Raw genomic sequence first — 23,430 nt, forward strand, 5'->3', positions numbered from 1 at the left:
CACCTCCAACTTGGCATGGTGTGTCTTGTTTCTCATCTCATGCAAGATTTCAGCAAGTTCTAATATTACAGTCAAACCAAAGTAATATGTTCAAATCCCATGTTTTTAGCACCTAGTAATATCAAGTAATGAAGAACAGTCATGCTCATTAACTTTTCATTGTGAAATGGGATTTTTATCAGTGCCGTAAGAACAAGCAAACAAAACCCCAACTGTCTTCTCTTACAGTTGCATTTGTTCATTATACCTGCTAATTAGCAATTAGATTAACGCCAGCATAACCAGAACGCTACAACAAAGGAAGTTTTCATTCCTTAAAAATGCATCTTTAGGAATGGCAGGAAGGGAAGGAGTCTCTGAGAAAACAGGATTCTCTGCCAACATATAAACTGAAGAAATGATGAAACAGAAAATTCTTCAGGTGCAAAACAGCCCAAGTTAAAAACTAAGCAGGACTTCAGGCATTCGTAACAGCTTCCCTGCCTATCAATAGTGGTGAAGTGAAAAGACAAGTGTAAGGACTCTTCCAGACTTTACAAGCAAGATAAAACCTGATTTTATACTTAAAACACAAATAGCTATATTTTATAATCATTTACTTAAAATAGTAAAGGACTGCTTTTCACCTTTTCTGGTGTCCAGAGTTCAGAAAGGTGCACTAAGTGCTATTACAAGCAAACTTCTCAGTGCTAAACAAAGGCTGTTTTCTGTTCTTCTGGATTTTTAAAATATTCATGGTATAAACATTTCCTAAAATTCTTGTATGCTTACATCCAGTCCTCCTCTTTATCTTTTCCTCATCTTATGGATTCCCAAAACAAAAGCAGACCATGTTCATGAATGCAATCTTCTTCTCTGTCTCAAAGTGGGGAGGGAAGAGAATTAACTGCAAAGCACATCATCTCCAACACCAATCTCTGAGGCTGCACACCAAGGTATTTTCAAGGTCTTGATCTCAGACATCAGTCTGAGAAACACATTATGAAGAATATAAACATATTGCTCCTGCTCACTTCAGATTACAGTTTCATTCTCTAATTCTTCTTGGTTGTATGATGGACAATTCTCTTGACTAATACCAACTATTTAAAAAGAAAATATCTCTTTTCTTCTTGGTTATAATCTGACACTAAATAACTTCCTGAAACACATAACGTTTCAGTATGAAGTGGACAAAGAAATTTGCCTGGAGCAACACTTTGTAGCACAGCAAAGCTCTGCCAATCCCCAAATCCAACAACACAAGCAGCACAGCAACCTCCCTGCCATTAAAGCTTGCTTTTTTATTTTTTTATTTCTTTTCCCCCCAGCATTTCAGTGAACCCTTATGTTATTCCAGGTCACATATAAAAATCTATCTATATCTTTCTATTTGTACAGTATGACACAGCACAAATAACTGTCATATAACTGTAAAAAACCCCAGTGTAACTGATGGTGGTACTATACAGTTGCTATTCTATTTTCTAAGTGTTTGGGGTTTGCTAGTTGATTCACACACTTCAGTATACAACGGTTCTCTCAAACACAAGTCTAAATCAAGGAGGTTCTATCCCAGCACAAACACACCCAACCCACAAAGCCAGAAGAATAAACAAAATCCCTGTTTTTTTCTTGTTTAAGCTAATCAGACTGATTTATTATTTTCCTGTCACCAGTTGTTTATCTCAGGTTTGAACTAATTATTCATCCATTTTTAAAAGTATATAAAAAGACAAACAATAGTCCAACAAGTCCAAGTCACCCCATTTACTCACCAATCTATTTCCTTTCAACCTTTCGAGAGTTCAGAGGAAGAGTACAAAAATCCTGGGTTAAGTGTCAGAACTTTCTGAATAATTACTAAAACCAGACCCTGTCCACATAGATCACTTTCAAAGGATAACTGAAAGGAAATCATAAATGAAAAAATGTTGACGTATTTATAGCACTAGACAGAGGGCCACAGGTGCCATAAAGCTCATCCCCAGAAACAGAGTCTCCAGGTTACATTTTAATTAAGAAAACATTCACATATGTCAACGTGAAGCAAAACATTCCAAAATTTAATATCTTACATATTCCAAACCTAGTTTGCTAATATGCAATAGCATTATTGTTATTTTTATTTATTTATTTAGCCTATCCTCTACTGCCTCACAAAGGCAAAACCAATTTTGGAAGTGAAGAGCTTGCATGATATGCAGAAGACATACTCTGTACATTCCTTCCACTAACATACTTTTGAATGGAACTTTTTCATGCCACCAGTCAAATTCCCCAATCTTGGTGTCCCTACATACATTTCACCACTTCACTGCACGGATATGATCCATTTTCCTCCTCTAGTCCCATATTCTTTTGTATCTTTCTTCCTTTAAAAAAAAAACAAAAAAAAACCAAAAAAAAACCAAACAAAACATCCAGACAGCTTCTTCTTTTGGAGAACAGCTTTACATTCCTGAGAGTGAATAACTGTTGGAACAAGACTGCCTCTAAATGTTCCAGGACTTGTCAGACATTGTAATCAGGGGACTTTCCCTGTGGTTGTCGCAGTCGGATCTGTAAGGTAGAGAATGCTCCTACAGTCACGTGAAAGAAGAGCTGCCACAGGTTGCGCAGTTCATACAGATACATGTTACACAGGCAAATTAACCCAAAAGTCAGGAAGGATTTGGCATTCCTCCAGCCTGTGTAGTATACAAACAGGTAACACTGTCAGGAAGAAAAAAGAAATCAGATTACCACATGGAAAATAACTTCTTCTGAAAAAACACCACCTGGTCATTGAGAAATTACAAACCTGAAACAAGTAATACTCCAAATCAAACATGCAAGAACAGTACCAATTTAGCAGTCATGGAAGGGTGAAAAGTACCTGATACCAACACAAGGTTACATTTTGCTGCCATTAAACCCTCTTTGAGTATACTTCTCTCGTAATAATCGATTACAACCTGCAATAATGAGTGGCTCGTGACAAAGGGAAGTAGACATTCCTGGCAGTCTCTGGTCAAAATACACTCTGTTCCACCTGAGCGATGGAGAAGGACCAAGAGCCAGTGTTAAGTCTCCTTCAGGCAAAGCAACGGGAAGGGCAGGGAAACACCAGTGCCCTGGAGCCGGGAATACTCAGCACAGGGCAATCCCTCGAAACCAACCCAGCATCCTGTGAGGGTTAATGCAGAGGATTAACTGGTGGATGCAGAGCGGTCCACAAATACCCACTGCCCTTCTTCAGCTGGTGCAAGATGGACCACAATTGGAGACAAATAACAACTCTGCTGTAGTTCTACCACATTTTAAGGGTCAGTTCCTGCACACCATGGTATAACAGAAAATGTCAGGGCTGCCCACAGTTTCCCACCCTGCCTTCTTCATACTGCAACTGGAAATCTCTTCACTCAGTTTTCATCTCTAAAAGGACATAGCTGTCCAGTACTTTTTTGGTGTACAATATTTTTACTTCTGCCATTGTTCAAACTACTTCTTTGACTTCCACAAAAAAAAAAAAAAAAAAATTGTTTGCCCCCTCTGGATTCTAGCCATTTCCATCTGATGAAGAAAGTTTTTGCTGTGCTTCAAGGTAAATAACATCACTTGTCTTACTTTGTATTCCAAATCTGTCCCCAGTGCATATATAACCATGCTCACACTGATTTTTTAATAGCATTCATCACCAGATTATTGAAGTATAATTTCTGTTCTATCAGTCAAAGAAACTCTTTTTTTTTTCCATTTTTCACATTCCTCAAAAGAAGGGCAAAACCATTGTAGACTCACAACCTAACAATACAATTTATTGAGGTTATTTTATATTCTATTCAAAACTTAACCACTTTCTTATAAAGCATGCATTTCCACTGTAACTGTGGCTCAGATTAACAAAACTACTTGTGATTTCTGGATATCTAAATATCTTCAGAGATGTGAGTACTGACAATATCAGTAATATTTGTATGTAATTTCTCCAAAGCAAAGTAAAACTACAGATAAGTAATGTGCATGTTTCACAATCTAGATGGAATTCCTCTGAACCTGCCTGGCCATTTTGAGCAAAGTAAATGCAACCTACTTGGGCTGACAGTTTTACAAATCACATCTAAAAGAGCAATTAGTTGGTGCTACCATCTCAGCAATAAGAATTCAGATAATTTCCTGGCGTCGTTGCCTCCACTGACAGCATATGAAGAACTGTAACTGCTTCCAAGATTAAAATAAAGAGTCAGGATATGCTTCATCAAAATTATTAATAGACATGAAGGGTTTAAAAACCAAAAATACTACGGAAGTTTAAAAATGTCACTGCAACATGATGTTGAATGACTGTGACTTTTACTGAAGATCTGTTTTTAAATGAATTCTGGGGCTTATTTTTTCATTAGTCCAGGTTTGAGATGCTAGAAGATTTGTCACTTACAGAACAGATCACCAGTCGAAAGGCCAAAACACTGTGGTTTTAACACCTTGCTATAACCAGTGCTGTTATGAAATTCCCAAGGGCTTTTTTTCTTCTGTTGAAGGGAAGTGTTAGCATGGCAATTACTGAGTATGCTTTTATGTAGAAGGCTTTTCTGCAACTTCAGAAAATATTTTATTTATTTATTTTTAATAAATGTTAAGAAATGACTGAAAGCTCAGCTCCTGACACTCTGCACTTCAGGTACAACTGAGACAGTTGTTACTTTTATACATTTTCTTTTTCAGAATTAATTAGAAACTATGGAGGAACACTAGACACATCACCTCTAGATAAACTGAAACAGGCATTTCTTGACTTTGTGGACGTAATATGAGAGCTCCTAATCTTAGTTATTTTACCCTTTGAACATTAAAGCATTGCTATTTTGCCAGTGTTGCAATACTCAGTTGCAATTTTATAAGCAAAAGAGGCCATAAACAAGAAATAGAATAACATGAGTTTACTTGAAAATAGCACTTTCAAGTGTACAAAAAAAAATAATCCCAAATGTAAAAATCCTTAAGCAATTAAAAATCATAGTTTCTATTTTAATGTTGCTAAGAAAGTGCCCTAAAGCTTTACCTTTGATTTCAATATAAAAGTGATCCTAAATACTGACAGCATTATCTTGAAATGAAAGGTTGTAGAGGGTATATGGTACATGCTGATGGACCATTCTGCCACAATGCTAGAACAGCTGCTACTTTTCTCCTTAGACAATCTAAAAATACCCAGATCGCATGCTGGATGTGAAAATGTAAAGGGAACACATCATTATTTCAGTTTGATACATACAGATATATGCCTGAAGCCTTAACATGTATTACTACAATACTTCAAAAAGTAGCGGAGGATTTTCTTCCTGCTATCTACTCTCACTTGCATTCTTGGTATTTAGAGCTAGACTGTGAAGATGTTCATCCTGGTCCAAAGACCTTCCGTTCAAATGCAAAAAGAGCTGGCACAGAAACTCTTCTTACATTCTTCATCACTACACACTGAATGTTAGCGAGCCTAAAACATCCTATTTCATGTAAGTCCCATTTTTTTTGCCTGCACCCCTAGTTTACAATCATTTTCTTGGAAACTAGAAAGAGAAACACACTGCTATGTTGTTATTAACTGAACAAGAGAATACACCATTATGGAAGCTTTGTCGGTGAATGATAATGAAATGTGCTGTCATGGAACACATGCAATTAATCTCCCAAACTCCTAAATGTGACAAAAGAACATCAGAACATGCCACAGAACTGCAAGCCCTCTTAGTTCTGAAAAATGACCGATTACATATTTTACAAATCACACTAGAGGGTATGGAACAAGACTCTCGACAGGTATATTTTGGATATTAAGAAAAAGCCTACATTCTGAGCTGCATGGATTCTTTCTTTAAAGTAGATCTATTCAAGTCAGACAGTGAAGGAAGGACATATGTCTTTATGTGTCAATGCACTGACATGAATATTTTATAAAGAATAAGGTTTCTAATTTGGTAGAGGAGGGAAGAATGTCTATTTTTTACACAAAAAAAGAATGGAAGAGCTCCACCTTATCTGATATGGAACAGATCACTGGCATGGAAAATTAACACCAATCTGGAGAATTATTTAAGGCAGAAGCTGATGGAAAGTCGACAAGTGATGAAGAACACAAGTTGTACTGTGACATTTTGCTAGAGATACAGAGAATGGAGATTACAGGTAACGTGGACAAAAGGCTGACTGATAGGCTGATATAAAAGAAAAATCCTCGAGACATTATTTTATTTTACAGTCTGACACTGTACTAAACACTGGCACGTGAAAACAAGAAGAAACTGCATACTCCACATGCAAGACATTAAAAGGCAAAAGAATTATAGTAACAGCAATTGAGCATGACAGACATTATAGTCATAGCTGAACATAATAGTAGTGTCACTGAATTACAAATGCCAACGGGCACCAGAACACCTTGCTACAAATTATATAGGAAAGTCAAATTCAGATGCAAAAATGGAAAACCTACAGACCTGAAATGCAACGTGAAACATTAGACAGGAGGAAGAAAACATAGTGGAAAGTGTCCCAAAGCTTTGAGAAGAAAGGAGATGCACAATAATGTACAAAGCGAGGAAAATTCTGGGGTGTAGTGCTGAGGTGTTACTGTATTTACTTCAAATCTTCCCAAAGGAGAAAAGCAGTAGGGCAGTTGTTCAGCTGGTTAGATTTACTTGAACTATGAAACTATTACTTTAAGGAAATGATATAACCTCCATGTGACATTAGAGATAAATCGTAAGCTCCAGACAGAAAAGTATACCAAATCTCTTAATCAATTAACTGGAGAAAAATGCCAGCAAACAGAAACTCTTTGTGTCAATCTACTGTATAACAGTTTATGATCAATAAAATAAAACAGCAGAAATTATTTTTATAAACCTGTGACATTTAAGAAAACACTATGACATTTATGCATGACTGGGTAATGTTTCTAAACTCTAGTGAATTATGCAAGCAGAAGAACACACCTGGTACAAACAGGCTGCTGTTCCAAGAAAAAATGCAATAACATAGCTGAAATCTTCACCTTCATTCTGTGAAAATAAAATAAAAAGTCACATTTTACAAAGTTTCAGTGAAATACCAGATATTTACAGTATGAAAGTTATTCATTATTGTATGTTAAAACAGTCTCACATAGAGATTTATAATAATTCCTATGCTATGCTAAACCAAAGGATTTAGCACTAATCATTACTTACTTTTATGTCTGGAAAAACATCCACTGTGATCTGGGATCTGACCAAAATGTTTATTTGCAACAGACAACTAATGCTGAGGTTTTCAAAAGCCTCAAAGGAAGTCCAGCTCTAACACTGGACGCTTATCTTCTCTAGATGTCTTCAAAAGTTCAAGTCTAAACACTGGTAACCACCTTTAATATCAGCTTTGTACAATCGTGCCTTTGTCCAGCTTCACAAAACAAAAGAAACAAAAGGAAAAGACACAAACTGGCCACTAGGCTGTGGTAAAATTCCACATAACGCAGGCAGCTCTGCCTTCATGGCAGCAAGAACAAACAAAAGCACATGAATCTATCACAGAGAGATTATTGGAAAATTAAGTTTTCTTGAAGGAAAAGATGGAAAAATTTACTTGCAGTGATAGATCTCTCCACTATGTGTTTAAAAAAAAACAAAACTAAACTAAATTCCTTCTAACTTATTCAAACAGGTTGTTATAGCTTCTATACATCTGAGCAGAATAAATTTACATGCTCAGTGATCACTCTAACCCCATTTCAAATAAATATCTGCGACAATCAAACGCTTTCCCACGAAAACAACAGGTACTCATGCAAATGTTCTTCCTTGAAAGCGAGTATCATTCTGAGAAGAAGGTGGTCCATTTGGAACTACAACTTGTTTCCACTCACGAGTATGTTCAATGTGAAGCATTTCCACCTACAGTGCTGCCTAGGGAAAAGTTTGCATGTCCGCATGTGAAACTTCCCTGCACAATGCAGTACACTCCTAAACCATATGTAAATCTCTGCCTCTGTGCCACTGCATATGTGCTGGACTCTAGCTACAGATTGTAACAGACTTTTGCTAACACCCAAACATAAACACTGATTATAAAATTAACACTAATTCAGAGAGAAGCTTTTGAACAAGCTCTGAAGAAGTTCCATTAATCACGTTTTGGATTATTTCTCCCTAAACCTTGTGGATTTTTCCATAATAAAGTAAATTAAGAGAAATTTTAATGGATTTTTAGTGTGCCTCATTTGTCAAAAATGAAAAAATGTCTTCCATCTGTACTGCCATCTATTACCTCCAGATGCAGTAATATAGAGAATAAAATTAACTGGCTGCCCTATCATCACTTAAATGGATTAATCTAACACTGGCATTCGTTTTTAAAAAATCAGCTGCAGAAAGGTAACAAAACAAGTTTAGAAACATTACACTAAGTGGCAAAAATCTGTTCAGTACTAGTTGTACTACAGTGTACTCCAAATTCATTCCTATTTATAAATGGAGAGAATTGTGCATAATACAGAAAAATCTAATTAGGGATAAAGTAAAGATGTATGTTCACTAATTCATTCTCGGTTTTTCTTTAAAAAACAACCCAAAACCAACTCAAAAGAAGGACCTAGCATGGAACATTTTCATTAACTCTGTTCATCTACTCATTAGTCTTCAGGAAATGCTGAGACCTCAAACATTACTGCTTTATTAAAACTTTACATATATCAATAATTATGTAAGACAATTGGAATACAGGTTGTCTTCTTTACCTTACTTCCCTAAAAAATCCACCAGGTATCAAAAGCACTGCAGTTATAAAGTCCAGATATATGTTTGAATAAAAGATTATCTATTAGGCAAGCAGGAGGATTCCCATTTTCTTTCAGAAAACTTCCCCAGGGTTTTTAATTTCTACCTCCATCACCACAACAGCAGAGCCATTTAATGTTAAGTAAGTCTTTTTTTGTGGCAACTCACATGAAGCTTTCTGTGCATGCTTGCAAACAATACCATCATATTCACTTGAGTTCACTGAAATCATTAACCACTACTATTTTCATTGTAGCAACAAGAGTACAACTAGCACAAGAACTGCAATACAAAGAAACTAAAAGGCTATAGGGAGGGTCAGAGCAGAGAGTTCACATAAACAAATAAAGGTTTGTTGGGGATGAAGGTTGGTGAGAGGGGGGTGTAGAAGAAATCACTTGACAGTTTACCTTATATTGACCCTTTTAGCACACAAAGAGAAATAAGCATCCTACTTAAGAAGGTTTATTAAAAACAAACAAACAAAAGCAAAAAAAGGCTTCTAGAAAACAATTTTACAAAACCTGTTTAAATATCCCTGCTCTGTAGACTTTCCAAAAAAAATTGGCCAGATTTTCATTTCTCTCAAGTGTTTTTAAATGACATCTATTAAAATTAAGCGTCTCGTAACCTGGCATAAATTTAGAAAACAGAACATTATGTTCACATACTCACTGCTACCAAGGTACCTAGGGAAGGAGTCAGCCACCCACCTTCTACTGCTTTTGAAACCCACAGCCTCAATGAATGATGTATCACACTTAAGAAGGATGCACAGATCACAAACAATATAGGTTTCATAAACACAGATCTGACCTCACAAACAATATTTCTGAAAATAAAACTGGCAAGACTTAGTTCATATAGCAAGCATCTTCATTATGATTGCTATGATGCATAACTCTTAAATTCATAAACATGTACAATACCTGGAGAAGACTTTCTATGGCATGAAAGCCACGAATTAAATTCAAAGCCCCACATAAAAGACTAAGCACAAATGAGACAATCCCTGGCAGAGTCACAGGTTCCAAACGCTGATGAGGAGCTGCAAAGCAAAAGATCAAAAAAAGATATCAAAGGTCAAAGTAATGTCTTCAGAAATTTAATAAAACAGTAATCTCATTTTTCAGTGGCTTCTAGCTCAAGAAGAGATCACTGAAGCAAACCACAAAATGTCAATCTTCTTTTCTAAAAATAACATTTTATATATTTCACCACCAAGTTTAAAAAAAGTATACTTTCCTTCAATTCACGTATTTAATTGTCTTATTATGTTTAGTCTTTAACTCAATACATTCAGTTTATTCAGTACAGTACTGAAAGCTGCTTGAACATGCCAGGAAATTGATGGCAAATGATGCTAGTGAAATTTGTCCACAAGTAGTAGCCAGCTAGTAAGTCACATATTAAGAGCTCTTCTCACAACCTCCATTCTTCTTTAACACTAATGCATCAGCAGAGCTATTGAGACTGGTTTAGCTGGTTTGCTGAATGGAACACTAAGAGACAAAGCTATTACAGTCCTCTACCTTAAAAAATACAGCCAGTGAGTGCTACCAAAGACACAAATAAAAAGACAGTTCTGAAACTAAGCTAGTATCTATACTGCAACCTTATACAGACCTTCCAGATAGAGTTTAGAAGTCTCTTACAAAACACATTAAAATTAAAACACACTTTCTTTCCATGCACACCCACTCTTTTGGGCTTATCTAAGGTCACAAGTACATAACAGTTGTGTATGTTTCTCATTACTGTCCCTTTCCATAATTAATAACAGAAAGCAAATATGAAAAAACAACACAAAGCTCTTCACAGTCCAGGCAACACTGGGAAAACAATAGGACTACTGAGCCATACTTAAATCATCCCCTTCAAATCAGCGAAGTGTAAAGATACGAACAATGAGGTTAATGAACTGTAGCATTAATAGAGAGAAGGGTGTCAATCCTGGTTGTTTGCATTGCACAGATGCAGGAAAAAGGCTTTCCAAACAGTTTATGAAGTTACAGAACCTAAAGGAAAAATGACAAAAGCTATTTCACATTGATAAGCAGACAGGGCTGTCTAATTATGTGTTTGATAACTTAAAAATAAAACAAAAGTAGTTCAGTTAACTAATTTGTGCTGAATTTAATAGTGTAATCAGTATTTTTTTAAAACAAAAGCACAAACCATGTTTAACTTCTAGAGCTTATCGCTTTTCCAACCATAGTGCATGTTAGAGGAACACTACCAGCAATCACTCGGGGTTAGTTATGCTATTTGCATACCAAACCATTCTTTTTCAGTGACTCATAACTGGTTGGTTTGGTTTTTTTAAACCATCTCATCTAGAGAGTGTCAACAAGCTGAAGGTATATGTGACTGTTTTTAGCCAAAAGTCATTATATTTCATTAACTGGTAGATAAAATTAGTTCACTGCTCTCCATGCACAGCTCTCCAGACAACCTCATCTTCCCCGCGTATCAGGGTAACTTGAAAACATCATGTGTTAAAACAGTATTTAAAACAGCTCTTTGAGAACCATGAGGGGAAAAGTAGAGTCTTGTCAGCTAAATCAAGACAGTCTATGAGGGATCATAAAATAGTAGCTTTTCTCTCTTCTCAAAATATGAAAACAAACCCCAAAACTTTAGAGGACATTGCACACTGCTACTGATGTCATTAAGTTCTCCAGGGCTTCATAAATTTTAGCGTTACAATCAAAGCAACAAGAGGCATTTAAATAAAAGAAAAAAATAAAGCTGAAACCAGAAGAATGAAGGAGTGTCGGAGAAGGCAGGGTAAAGGACAGCTAACCTTGAGTCAGTACATCCATAAATCTTAGAGAGATTACAATTGCTATATCAAAAACTCTCTAACACAAGCCAAGGATCAAATAAAGCACAAATTAGGAATTAAAATGTTGACATTTAAATAAAAAATCAGGAAATTTGCATGACATGAGAAACTGCAATACCTGTAAGGATGCTTATCTAAAAAAAAAAGTACATCATCAGGAAGAAAGTTATTTGAGAACTGTTGCTTCACTGAAAAAAATCTCAGAAAACAGTAAATTTCTCCTAACCAAATAGCTAAAACATCACACATCAGCATGCCATCACCCTACTGCCTGCCAACACCTAGCGTCACCTTTGAAGCAGAATTCTATCCATAACCTGCACACTGTCTGCTTCACACATTAATAATTACCCCTATTCTTCACTACACAGAACAATTGTCACCACAGGAAAAGGGCTGCTATTTTCAGTTACTTTAACAATGTAAGAGGCCTAGACACTAGGCTCGGATATACATCCAGTTACAAGTATAGGCAAGTAACAAGCAAAGCTCCATCGGCAGCACAGCCAAAACTAACGCATCAAATTCTGCCATTCTGTGTAACAAAACAAGATTGGCATCTACCTAACTTCCTACCTCTGCACGCTAGCCAATTTCATTTAACGTACTTAACTCACTTATAGCAAGTCATATTTTCTAACAGGACAGCATATTTGGGAAATTACACTAGGCAAACCACATCTTTTTGTGAGAATTTGTCATTAGAGCAAAGGAGAAACTTTGAAGTCTAGACAACTGAGTGGGTAGCAAACATCCAGAGAAAGTTCTTTTCAAGAGTGGAGAGAAGTGACGAATGTAAAGAATTACAAAACTATTAGCAGACTAGCTAAAAAAGACACTGTTATTCAATAGCATCTAAAATGTGAAGAGCTGAAGAAGGAGCAAAGTGCAAACCTCTCACAATGTACAGCCCTTTGATGGTGAGTTTCTACAGCAATTCAAGGAAGGAAGCGGATAACTGAACAGAGAGATCTATGGAATTCAGAGGAAGAAGAAAGTTAAAAGTAACTGAAAGACAGAAAAACCAGAAGAATGTAGACATGGAAAGAGGACAACAGAACTGCTTCTGTAAGACAAGTTGTGGCGATATAGGTGAACAAAAATTAGAAGATCATCTGCCAAATATTGCTTAATTTTACTTTATAGTAGAAAAGGGAAATGGTCCTTATGCATTTTAATTTAGGTCCATATGATCTTCCAACACTTCTACTCAGAAAAGTGCTAAAAACTTCATCTCCCACTACACGAACAACTTTAAAAATACAGCCAATTTTAACACAGGCTGAATTCTCTCATGCTTATTGTTTTTTCTTTTTCCATTTGCAGGAAGTTTGAATCTAGACAATTCTCAGAGTTAACCAGTTGCCACCTCCACACCATATCCTCTTCCACAAGCCAGGATTACACCAGAACATTAAGAGGTAACATCAAAAGTGTCAAAAGAATGGTATCACAGCATTACATACCTTTACAAACAGCCCACACATCTAAGCAGTAGATGATTAAAGGTACGTACAGTGCTGCTTAAAAGATTCCACTCTTCTAAACAATATAAACATCATCACACTTTTCCTTTATTAAATTTCTAGAATCTATCTCTAATACTTAAATTGCAAATACAGTGATTGCAAGCTATTTCTACACCGTCTCATAGCACCTAGAACTCTCAGGGTCAGGGCCCCAGCAGTACATGTAGGGCACCCTAGCAATTTTGCATGTTTTTCATCTTCAGTAGAAAGTAGTTTTCAATCTTCTAGAGGAATCCTTACGAGTAAGTAAAGTAATTAGGATAATGCACTGGGAAAGAGATCCTATTAATATGCAGTATATAAACTGCACAAAATTTCGCTGATCTCTCATATTACAGAACTGTAGGAAGTGTTTAGATTTACAAATGCAATTTTCACCTTGACATTGTAAAGTGAACGGCGTCGGTGTATGTCTGCCCACAGTAACTAGTCTTATAGACAGAAATACTTTGGGGAAAAAAAGTGGAGATACTAACTAAATAAAATCAATACTTATTAACTAAATAAGATCAATACTTCCTTTTATTCTGTTTATGATTTTGCTTCGCTAAACTTGGAAGACTGAAATCAGATTATATCAGTTTCATGTGTGTAGTCCACCTATTAGTGCAAGGACTTGGCAAGCTCTAAGTTTTCTGTCGTGCTGGGAAACCTCCAAAGGTGGGCGTCAAACCCATTCAGAGTATTCGCTTAATAGCACAGACCTTCAACCCAGTTCAACCACACAATTCCATATCTACCTCCCACATTAAAACAATTAAAGTTTTAAAAAATTTATGAATACTCCAATGAATGTGGCAAGTATATATAAAAGGGCTATTAGTAACATTGTACACAAAGCACTTATTTTAGAGAGTACATCTTTTAGCCAGCACAGCTCTTTGGATTTTCCCTGTTACAGATGCTTCCTGAAGCGATGATTCTCCCTCCAGCTGCTCTAGCTCCTGACACTATGCTCTTAGCTTACATCATCATTGGGTCTTACTGGGCAGAAATAATACAAATTTTCAAAAATCTTAAAAGGTCAGAAAAAGAAAAAAATCCATCCTGTTAAGTGCTCATCTTCATTTGCTTATTTTCATGCATATTATTTTTTTTCCTTCAATAAAGCAGTCCATCAAATAGACCCATTTCTCTCTCTGAGTGCCTCAGGAAGATATGCACTTCGAGCAGAGGACAAAACAGACATCAAAGCTAAAATACCCGTAAGGTCATGGCAGCTTTATGCTTAAAGAGCATCACAGTGATATCTTCTTCTTTAAAAAAAAAGCTTTTTCAAATATTAATTCTACTACTCTGCACCTGTCTCATGTAGGGATATAAAAACAAAAGTCTGAAACTTACCTGCAGGTATCTTACCAGTACCCTTATATTCCACCACCAACGAATGTGCAAACCCATTAGCGGAACCAAGTTCTGACAGGGAAATTTGATAAGGTGGTCTCAGTTTGATTTCTGTCTGCATGTCAGCAAGATTCATCTTTGTTGACAAAGAACGTGTGTTGTTATACCTCTGTTTGGTCCTCTGAATGAAATTATCTGTGTAAAATTTAAAATAAAAAGGGATATCCTTATGGACTTTTGTTAATTAAATAATCCAAGACCATGCAGCTTTATGTAGTGCACACTTCACAAATTGAAATATATTGTTTGAAATGCTTGTATTTATCTTGGATTTTTTAATGCTATTTCTGCTTAGTGACTAATATATCATGGGATATTTAATTCTGCAGTAAAAAAAAATCTAAGCTCTAGAAATAGAATTACTTAACTGTGAATAAACTAATGACTTTTCACTGCATGAGGCTGAACGCTTTGCTAAGACAACGGATTTACTGCACTTATTCCAGCTTTTCTGTTAGTTTAGTAAATATCCTTACGAAAAACTTAGGTCCTGTATTCATGTATAAACTTATTTGAGTATGAAAGGTGCTTGCAAAATTTTCAGGTGGAGAAAATTAATACCATATTATACAAAGACTGTAACAGACCTACATTCTAACTTAACAACTAGCAGAACAAAGGCAGCATAGCATTGGAAAAAAAAAAAAGTGTTAATAAAAATTTTCATAAGGAAGACAATAATGTTATACAGAAATTATCAAAAATTGACTGACTGAATTATAGACAGGAATTAACCAATTCATATATCTTCACCTAAATTTCTAAAACTGCAGTTCTTTTTGCTCGAATGCATTTTATAATAATATTTAAAATAACTGCCTAACATATAGTATTAAAGCAACAGCTATTAATGGAATCCATACCAGCTGTTATCTGGCATATATGAGATTAGCTGTATTTGGAGCTTGCATGACAGAAGATTAAATGCTTCACTATATCATAAGAGAAATAAAAATCTCTCCCTTTCATGTACTGAACAAAAATTACAGCATAGCAGACACGAACTTCCAGTCTTTTACTTGAGAAATTTATGAAGCTCAATGCCTTTACAGGTTAGTATTTCAACAGGTATGAAGTTAAACAACTCCTAGTATTATTAACTAGGAGAAGAGGAACTCCAGATTTGGTCACACAAAGCTTAAACCAACACCTACTGGAATGAACTGAAAGATTATAAACAATTTGGATAAAACTCTAGTAGCCTAACTTAAAGCCCACAGAAGTATTTCTTTATTGACTCTAATGGCAGTTAAATCAGATTCTAAATCCACCTGGAATACCGCTATGAACTGCCTTGGACATTTTTGTTTTGTGTGCATTGAGTTGCATATCTATTTAAGTACTCCTTCATCTTAGTGTGAGAATCAAGGGGAAAAAAAAAGTCAGATTCTTACCAAACTCTATAAAACAGTACGGTCTGACAGCTGTATTTGTCTTCATCATATTGTAGGTAGTGATGAACTCTTTCTGAAGCTCATCCAAGAAGCAGAAAGCCAGGACATTGGGATAATTTTCAGTGCACAACATCATATAACTTACTCCCAGAGAACTTATAAAGCTATAATTGAGACAATAAATTCAAAATTTCAAATTTAAAACATGCAATTTGCTGCTTCGTTGGTCTGATTTCATATTCTATAACCAGAAAAGCAAAAACTGCGCTGGGGTAGCAAAGGAACTAATGTTTACTGAAAGGTCCAACACTATTCTAGAAGAAAAACAAATAACTTTTAGGCAACATTTTACTTTTAACACCACATTGCAAAATCACATGGGAAGCTGTGTCATACATATATGTGTATGTATATATATGTATGTGTATACATATGTACACACTCTTCACAGTGTGGAACAGAAAATAACATAAACCTTTTGAGATACAGAAACAGAGCAGGTTTGTGCTATAATAGCTTTCATTCATCTCAAATACAGGATACGTGATCTGATGCATCCCAAAAATGCAAAAACTTATCTTCAGATTAGGGGGGAGGGCAGTTGGTTCTTTCTAAAATATGTGAGGAAAGAAAACTGTTCTGTAGAACACGGGATTCATCATTCTCCAAAGATAGCTGCAAGGATGACCAGACATAGCAAATAAGAAATCAGAAAGGGACAGTTTTCAATACACATATCCCTACTGCATCTAGGCAATTCATTAGAGTTCATGTTTTCATGACACATTCAATCTTCTTCAAAATCTTGATGGATAACTTACACTATTAAAAGTAATCAAAGACAAAAGTAATAAAAAACAACCTGACTAAGCATTATGTCTCAATTCTTTTTGTTTCTTTTAAGCTGACCCATTTACAAGCCAACTACAGCTGAGGTTTTAAAAAAACACTGACTGGAAAAATTTAGTACATGCTGGGCCTAACCCTGAGAAATGCTGGAAACTCACATATACTAATGGGAGATGGAGAAGGCTGAGCACTTTCTAGGATTATTCAGGTGGTATACTTTCCACCACTGCAACTTCTGCATGTTTGCTAGGGGCTAGGATGAAATTATTCACCTCATTTAAAACAGCATATCTAAATCAGAATCAAAATTTAGCTCAGCTAAAATGCAGCTGAACTACCAACTACACACAGGTGCACCTAGTCACCAACACTAAGGAGAAGGGTCACATACAAAGCAAAATTCTGAGTAAACAATAGATTCAAATAATTATTTCTTCATAATCCAAGTTTCACACTGCAGACGGGGAAAAAAGAGAATCTTCTGAACTATTACTTAATCAGTGCTGTCATTCAGTTACACTAGCAAATTGCCTAGCTCAAAAAATTTAGGAATAGTTATTAAAAAAGTCGAAACACAAAAGCGTGAAGAGAAAACAAATCATTGTTGTGAAAGTGCTGGATGGAGCAGCAGGATAGGTAGGCTCCTTTCAACCACTCAAGACTTCACTACAAACTACCTTCACACTAGAAAAATTATTCCCACCCTTCCCACTCCCTCGCTCCCTGTGCACCCTAGGAAATAATTACTGAGTTATGCTGAGTTTCAGGGCATGTTTTCTCCGGAGTCAACAAATCCTGAAGGTACAATAAAAGGGCCTAATTCCATTCTAGGTTCCACCCTAACCGCAAGCTTTCTGAATTGCTGGGTTATGAAGGTACTTGGGTACTGTTTAAAATCTGTGTACACTAAAAAGAGAAAACAAATGAATACTAGTTGAACCAGCATAAGGAAGAACAAGTCTGGTCATTTTCATGTAAGAAACAATCTTGCAATTTAAAGAAATATTTCTAGTAGGTTAAGGCCTTTGACATTTATAAAAATACTGTCTATTTCAAACTAGAACTTCCACCAAAGTTTGAGTAGTTTCAAATCTTTCTACAATTTCTCAGTTTTAAGCTTCTGATACATAACTACTGCCAAGAATTAATCTTAGTTTGATTAATCATTTCTAATGGGAACTGTTAACTTACAGAAAAATACAAGCCAGGATGTCACAAATATATAAAAGAGACGTCTTACTTTATATTATACTGCCCAGTTTTCAGAGTACATCTATCAGGAAGCTGAGAAAGTTTCTTTGAGAGCATTTTAAAATATTTTCTACATTCTTGCATTCCTGTGCTCTGGTCATAATCAGTAGATGCAGACAGTGGGAGTCCATCCCTCACACGGACCACAGAGGCAGATAAAATCATAGACATTGCCAACAGAGTTAACGACAACCTACAACAAAACACAAGTCAGGAGGAATCAGAATTAAGGTAAAAGTAAAAGCAACGGTGTTTAGGAATAAGACCTATTAGTCTACACGAAACACAAAGCAGCAGGACATCTGACATCAATGTCACGTTTTCAAATATTTTTATCTTAACTGCCATAAATCCTCACCTAGAGATACCTGTGGAGACTGAAACACTATTAGCCCTAGTACTACTGTAGCACTTGCTCCCTTCAAGCTGCGAGTCTCCTTGTTCAGTGAGACAATTAGTCTAAACAAACATGAACAACAGCTGGAGAGGGAAAATGTGTACTGTAAAGATATGCCAGATGGAAAAGTGATCCAGGTCTTGATCTAGCAATAAAATTAATGTGCTTTCACGAAACAGTGTTACTGTGCACATGCTCAAGTACCCTGACAAACTGAGACTTACACAACTTACGTATGATCAAATAGGAAATCAAGGATCAGGACAGCAAGGAATGCAACACAGCTCTCCCCACTCACAACATAATTTCTTAAATGTGAAACATCTTTTTTCTTATCTGGGTCTCCATTTTCTTTAAATCTGTAAAATGTGTCTACCAGTATTACACAAATACTGAGCACGTTGAAATGGTGCATCCAAAGCCTACATGCTTTTACAGTATTTAATTTTCAAAGCATAATAACTAAAGCTTTGTGGAACACAGTCATTTAAAAAGAAGAAAAAGTTGTGTATTTAAACATTTCTTGATCAGAAGGGAGAAAATTTATAGCAGGCTTTTAACAGTATAAACACATAGCCTGCAGACAGCCTTTCAAGACTGAAGACATATTTTGGAAACCTTCAAGTTTTTCAAACATTATGTTATATCAAAACATCCAAAAGTTTAACAAGACAAGCATTGAAAGGATTACTTATCTGCTAAGTATCACCACACAAATTTGTCCTCTTACAAGTGGGCGAACTGCTAGAATTTATATGGAGCCAAAAGCAAACACTTCCTCAACTCAACACAGCTCTGCAGACTCCTGCCACGTACTACACCTATCACTTAAGAGATTATGAAAAAAATAGATCTTTGCCTCCCTCAGATGATGCTACTCAAGTTCCACACAGTCACAAACTGCAAAAGAAAACAGATTTCTCAATACAGCTGAAATATGCTTTTGTGTGTAATGCTGACATGTTTACAGCACCTTTCAAACTATGACATTAAGGGCACTTTACAAGCCTTAGCAACTGAAGGACTGTATTCTGAAAAGTTAGGAATTCAAATTTTTCCAAAACCATACTCCCTCTTCATAAAATAGAGGAAATAGCTATTCTCACCTCATTCCCCACCCTGTGTCGTACTACTCAAAGGTTATAAATAGATCAGGATACTTATTGAACAATAACCCATATTCAGGTTTTTCAAAGGTATTTACTCCTCAGAGAGAAAGAGGCATATCATAATGAAAACACTGAATATGTGTTGTAATTGTCAATTTAAGAAATTCAGCTTCATCAGCAGTCAAATTTTAACCTGTTTTGACATGCATCACATTAGCTAAACAAATTCCAAATTAATACCCTCATATTTTACTTGCATAGCATATCAGACTTTCACCAAAGTCATAACAGCAGCAGAAGCCCCTGCTGCCTGTAGTCTGCTGAATACCCCTGGGCTTTTATCAGGTTGTTATCACTTGTTATTTCAGCACTTCACTGCAGAAATCCCTATTGTACAAAGTGCTTTGATCAACTGGACACAAAAACAAAAAACAAAACAACTTCAGGACTTGCTCTAGATTAGCCTGCTAGAGTGACACATTCTAGAAATTAAACCTGCAGTTCTAGAAACTTTTGCCTATCTCTATTTGAGTTCATGCACGTGCTCATGGAATGCACACAGCACCCATTTTCTTAACCATGTTGCTAACCATATAACCACAGCAGCAGCTCAAGAGCACGACAAAATTGCAGAGGAGCTTTAAATTGTACTGGTTCCCTGAGAGTAACCACCTCTACCACTTGTAACTCAATCCTGAAAGGGATTTCCCAGAGCTGTATCAATATAAACATAAGAACAATGATATGACAGCAAAGTGTAAAAATCCCCTCATTAACTTACTTGCACAAAATGTAATTTCATGGATCTGCATTTCCTCTGATGAAGCAAATAACTTCATTAGCACCTAACATGAAGAAAGGAACATAGCTCCATGTCCTGTTTTAGGAAAACGGAGTGAATAGGACAGCACTGCAGGAGAAACTCAGAATCCTGTAGCTGGCTCTCAGAAGGAAAAATATTGTTCTGTTCACTTTTTAAATTATCTTGACCGTTAAAGTTCATGTTGAGCTATCTGATGAGATAAGAACAAACAGAAAAAGTTAATAAATATATTTACTGGCTAACAATATCCATCAGCTCTTTTCCTGAGGGCATGCTTACTGGAAAGGCCTGAACACACCCGAGGGAGATTACTCAGAGGCAGTCAAGTAAAGAGAAAACTAGAATAACAGAAATATAAAAATGTTTCTACCTTCTTTAAGTGAAATTGAGGAAGTCCCATTTCCGGCCATTTAAAATGGGAAAATATGTATATGTCTGTACAGTACACGGTAATGTACTCAAGGTAATGCAACCTTTGACTCTGAATACCATCATTCACCTCATACACTGAATTTAATTAAGCTATAATCTCATCTGATCAGAAACCTGAACCCTTCAGGAATATATAATACAACACAACCATGGCTGTATTTCCAAATTATTAAGATTTTCAATATTCAATCTAACAATAATTGCTCTACTCTTACAGCTAAGGACAAAGAATCTAAATGTCACAACAGCATGTATGCACAGACAACAGACAAAGCAAAGGATAAAGACCACTTTAAAGGTATTATTTCAATTTTTATGTCTATTCTACATGTAAATAAATATCTGCCTACATCAGAACAAAACCAGTTACTTTCTTCAAGACCCCAACTTACATTTAGAAAACTTATTCCCTAACAGAGGATAAGCCTCCATTAAAACCTGTCAATTCTCTTCATGTACAGTGAAACCACATGAGGTAAAAATTGTGTTTAGATGCAGTCTTAAGATCACCAGTCAACCAGGTTTTGTTACCATCATCTTAAAAACCCACCCAATGAAAATATCTACTTCTTCCTTAGCTTCCTAACAGTGGAATCAGAAAGTGATCTAAAAAACGAAGCTAATACAAGAAAATTACCTTGGTTGCAAGATTACACATATGTACAGAGATGTGTAATACATATACTGTAACAAAACATTAAACCTTACTTGAAAATGTATTGATATAGGGAAGAAGTTTTCTAAATCTTCAAAATGAATAAGCTACTTTACTCAGCTCTCAAAACAAGTCGTAGGTTTGTTACAGACTTATATAGGTAGAGATTGAAGAAAGAACATTAAAGATATGGCAACATTTTTAGAACTATCTTCAAGTGTCTTTTTTAAACATCTATTCAAAACTGCACAAAGTAACTCACCATACCATTACCAATTTCCTAGATTTTCCTCTAAAAGTCCTATATCCATCAAACACATGATGATGCCAAAAGACTGCTCTTCCACTACAAATGGTCTATAAATCCATTACAGGTAGAGAGAAATGAACAGGGATTGCATTCGCTGTCACATTCTATGACAGGACTGAGGAGTATCAAATCCAGACAGAAGACACGAGGCTCATGGTTACCACAAATGGATCATCACAAAACATGCAGTTAGCCAACGGTCCTGCTTGTCACAGGATGTTGCTGATGCTAAAATGTTATGTGAATTCAAGAGGCAACTGCAAAAGTTCAAAGAAAAACTACAAGGGTTATTAAAACTGAAATACTGCCCTTTGTTCAGCAAGATTCTCTCCCCTAAACGATCACCAACAGGGAGAGCACATCACAGAAGCACCACCTCATGCTTGCACTATTATTACATTTCCCCATGGGTGTCTACTTCTGGCCCATCTTTATTGATTTCCCCTTACACCAACACTTCAGAGCCCTCCCTGCAAATGAAGACTGGGAGAACTCACAGAAAACAGGAAGGTGGAGAAAGCTGCCCACAGACACATAAGGGTCAACTGACATGGTCATCCCTCTGTTACTCCACCCTCCCTAAAGCTGTCTGGTTTAATCATACACATGTCAACCTCCACTGCTTCCACAAACAGGAATTATCACATGTGGCTTCAGTTTCATTTCCTCCCATGAGCGGGAAATCTCAGATGATGGAAACCAGAGCCTGTTTTACTGTACTTTTTTTTTTGAAGACAGATTCAATTATCATCTTGTTTATTTTTGTGTTATGATGGTACTTCATCCTGAGGTGGCGTCTAGAAAAGTCCTAGAAAGTGGTATACGTTCCAGTCTTTTGTAACAAACTGGTCTCCCAACTCATGATCTGTCAGTGACTGTTTTATATCTATCTGACATCTTCTCATAACCGTTTCTACAAGTGTTTGAAAGTGACCTGTGAATGTGGTTTGCTCAGGGTACTTCAATTTTTTAAAAACAGTCCAATTTCATAAAAATTTAAAGACTCTAAGCAGATCTACCATAACAGCCTACCCTCCTGCACCTGCTAGCCTTCAGCACCAACTCAACCAAGGCATTTCTTGCCAGGATGTCTGCCCCTCAGGATAACTTTCCATAAAATATAAAATTGGGAAGTAGGTGCAAGCTGCACAGCTGCTTGACACAGAATGAAGATACAGTTTGTGTGCTGACTTCAAGTGTACATGGTGGTGTTGGACAATTTATTATCCCCACTTTTGAGGGCTGTGACAGCTGCATTACTCAGGCAGGCGTTTTAATTTTTCTACTCTACAGCAGACTTCAGAAATCCGTATTACAAACTAAAGCACTACAGAAGGACACAACAAATAAAGCCACTTTGACATCATCAGGTTATGATCAGACAAGGAAATAATCCTAAACCAGTAGCCCATATAATCCTTCCATAAAGCAGAGGAAAAAGAGACCTCGGAAACAGAATAAGAATTCTGAAAATCTGAGGAAATGGAACAACCTGCACCCCAAAATTTGGGAACTTGACCCTTTCATCTTCCACCTACTTCTGTGGCAGTTGCGACACGATCACCTGCGCTGTTTGCAGCAGCAGCCAGAGCAGGAGGTACGTGGTGACTGACCCGAACGAGTTCACACCGCTCGAGTCCACTAAACTTCACACAAAC

The 23,430-nt window shown here is 36.3% G+C and overlaps 1 protein-coding gene across 2 annotated transcripts; it reads right to left on the reverse strand.

Moving 5' to 3' along the window:
- Positions 1 to 2,344: 2,344 nt before the first annotated feature.
- SEC22A (SEC22 vesicle trafficking protein homolog A (S. cerevisiae)) lies at positions 2,345 to 20,570 on the reverse strand. 2 transcript variants are annotated; one of them, XM_010072968.1, is made up of 7 exons: positions 20,334 to 20,570; positions 18,036 to 18,239; positions 15,947 to 16,110; positions 14,493 to 14,687; positions 9,701 to 9,819; positions 6,954 to 7,019; positions 2,345 to 2,694 (listed from the first exon to the last, which is right to left on the reverse strand). In XM_010072968.1, the coding sequence occupies exons 2-7, from the start codon at positions 18,215 to 18,217 to the stop codon at positions 2,494 to 2,496; spliced, it is 927 nt and encodes a 308-aa protein (XP_010071270.1). In that variant the 5' UTR covers positions 18,218 to 18,239; positions 20,334 to 20,570; the 3' UTR covers positions 2,345 to 2,493. The 2 variants fall into 2 exon arrangements, with proteins under 2 accessions (XP_010071270.1, XP_010071269.1); XM_010072967.1 differs by lacking the exon at positions 20,334 to 20,570 and adding an exon at positions 20,070 to 20,089.
- Positions 20,571 to 23,430: the final 2,860 nt, after the last annotated feature.

This window comes from Pterocles gutturalis, unplaced genomic scaffold, assembly GCF_000699245.1.
Source record: "Pterocles gutturalis isolate BGI_N339 unplaced genomic scaffold, ASM69924v1 scaffold46292, whole genome shotgun sequence".
Classification (NCBI taxonomy): domain Eukaryota; kingdom Metazoa; phylum Chordata; class Aves; order Pterocliformes; family Pteroclidae; genus Pterocles; species Pterocles gutturalis.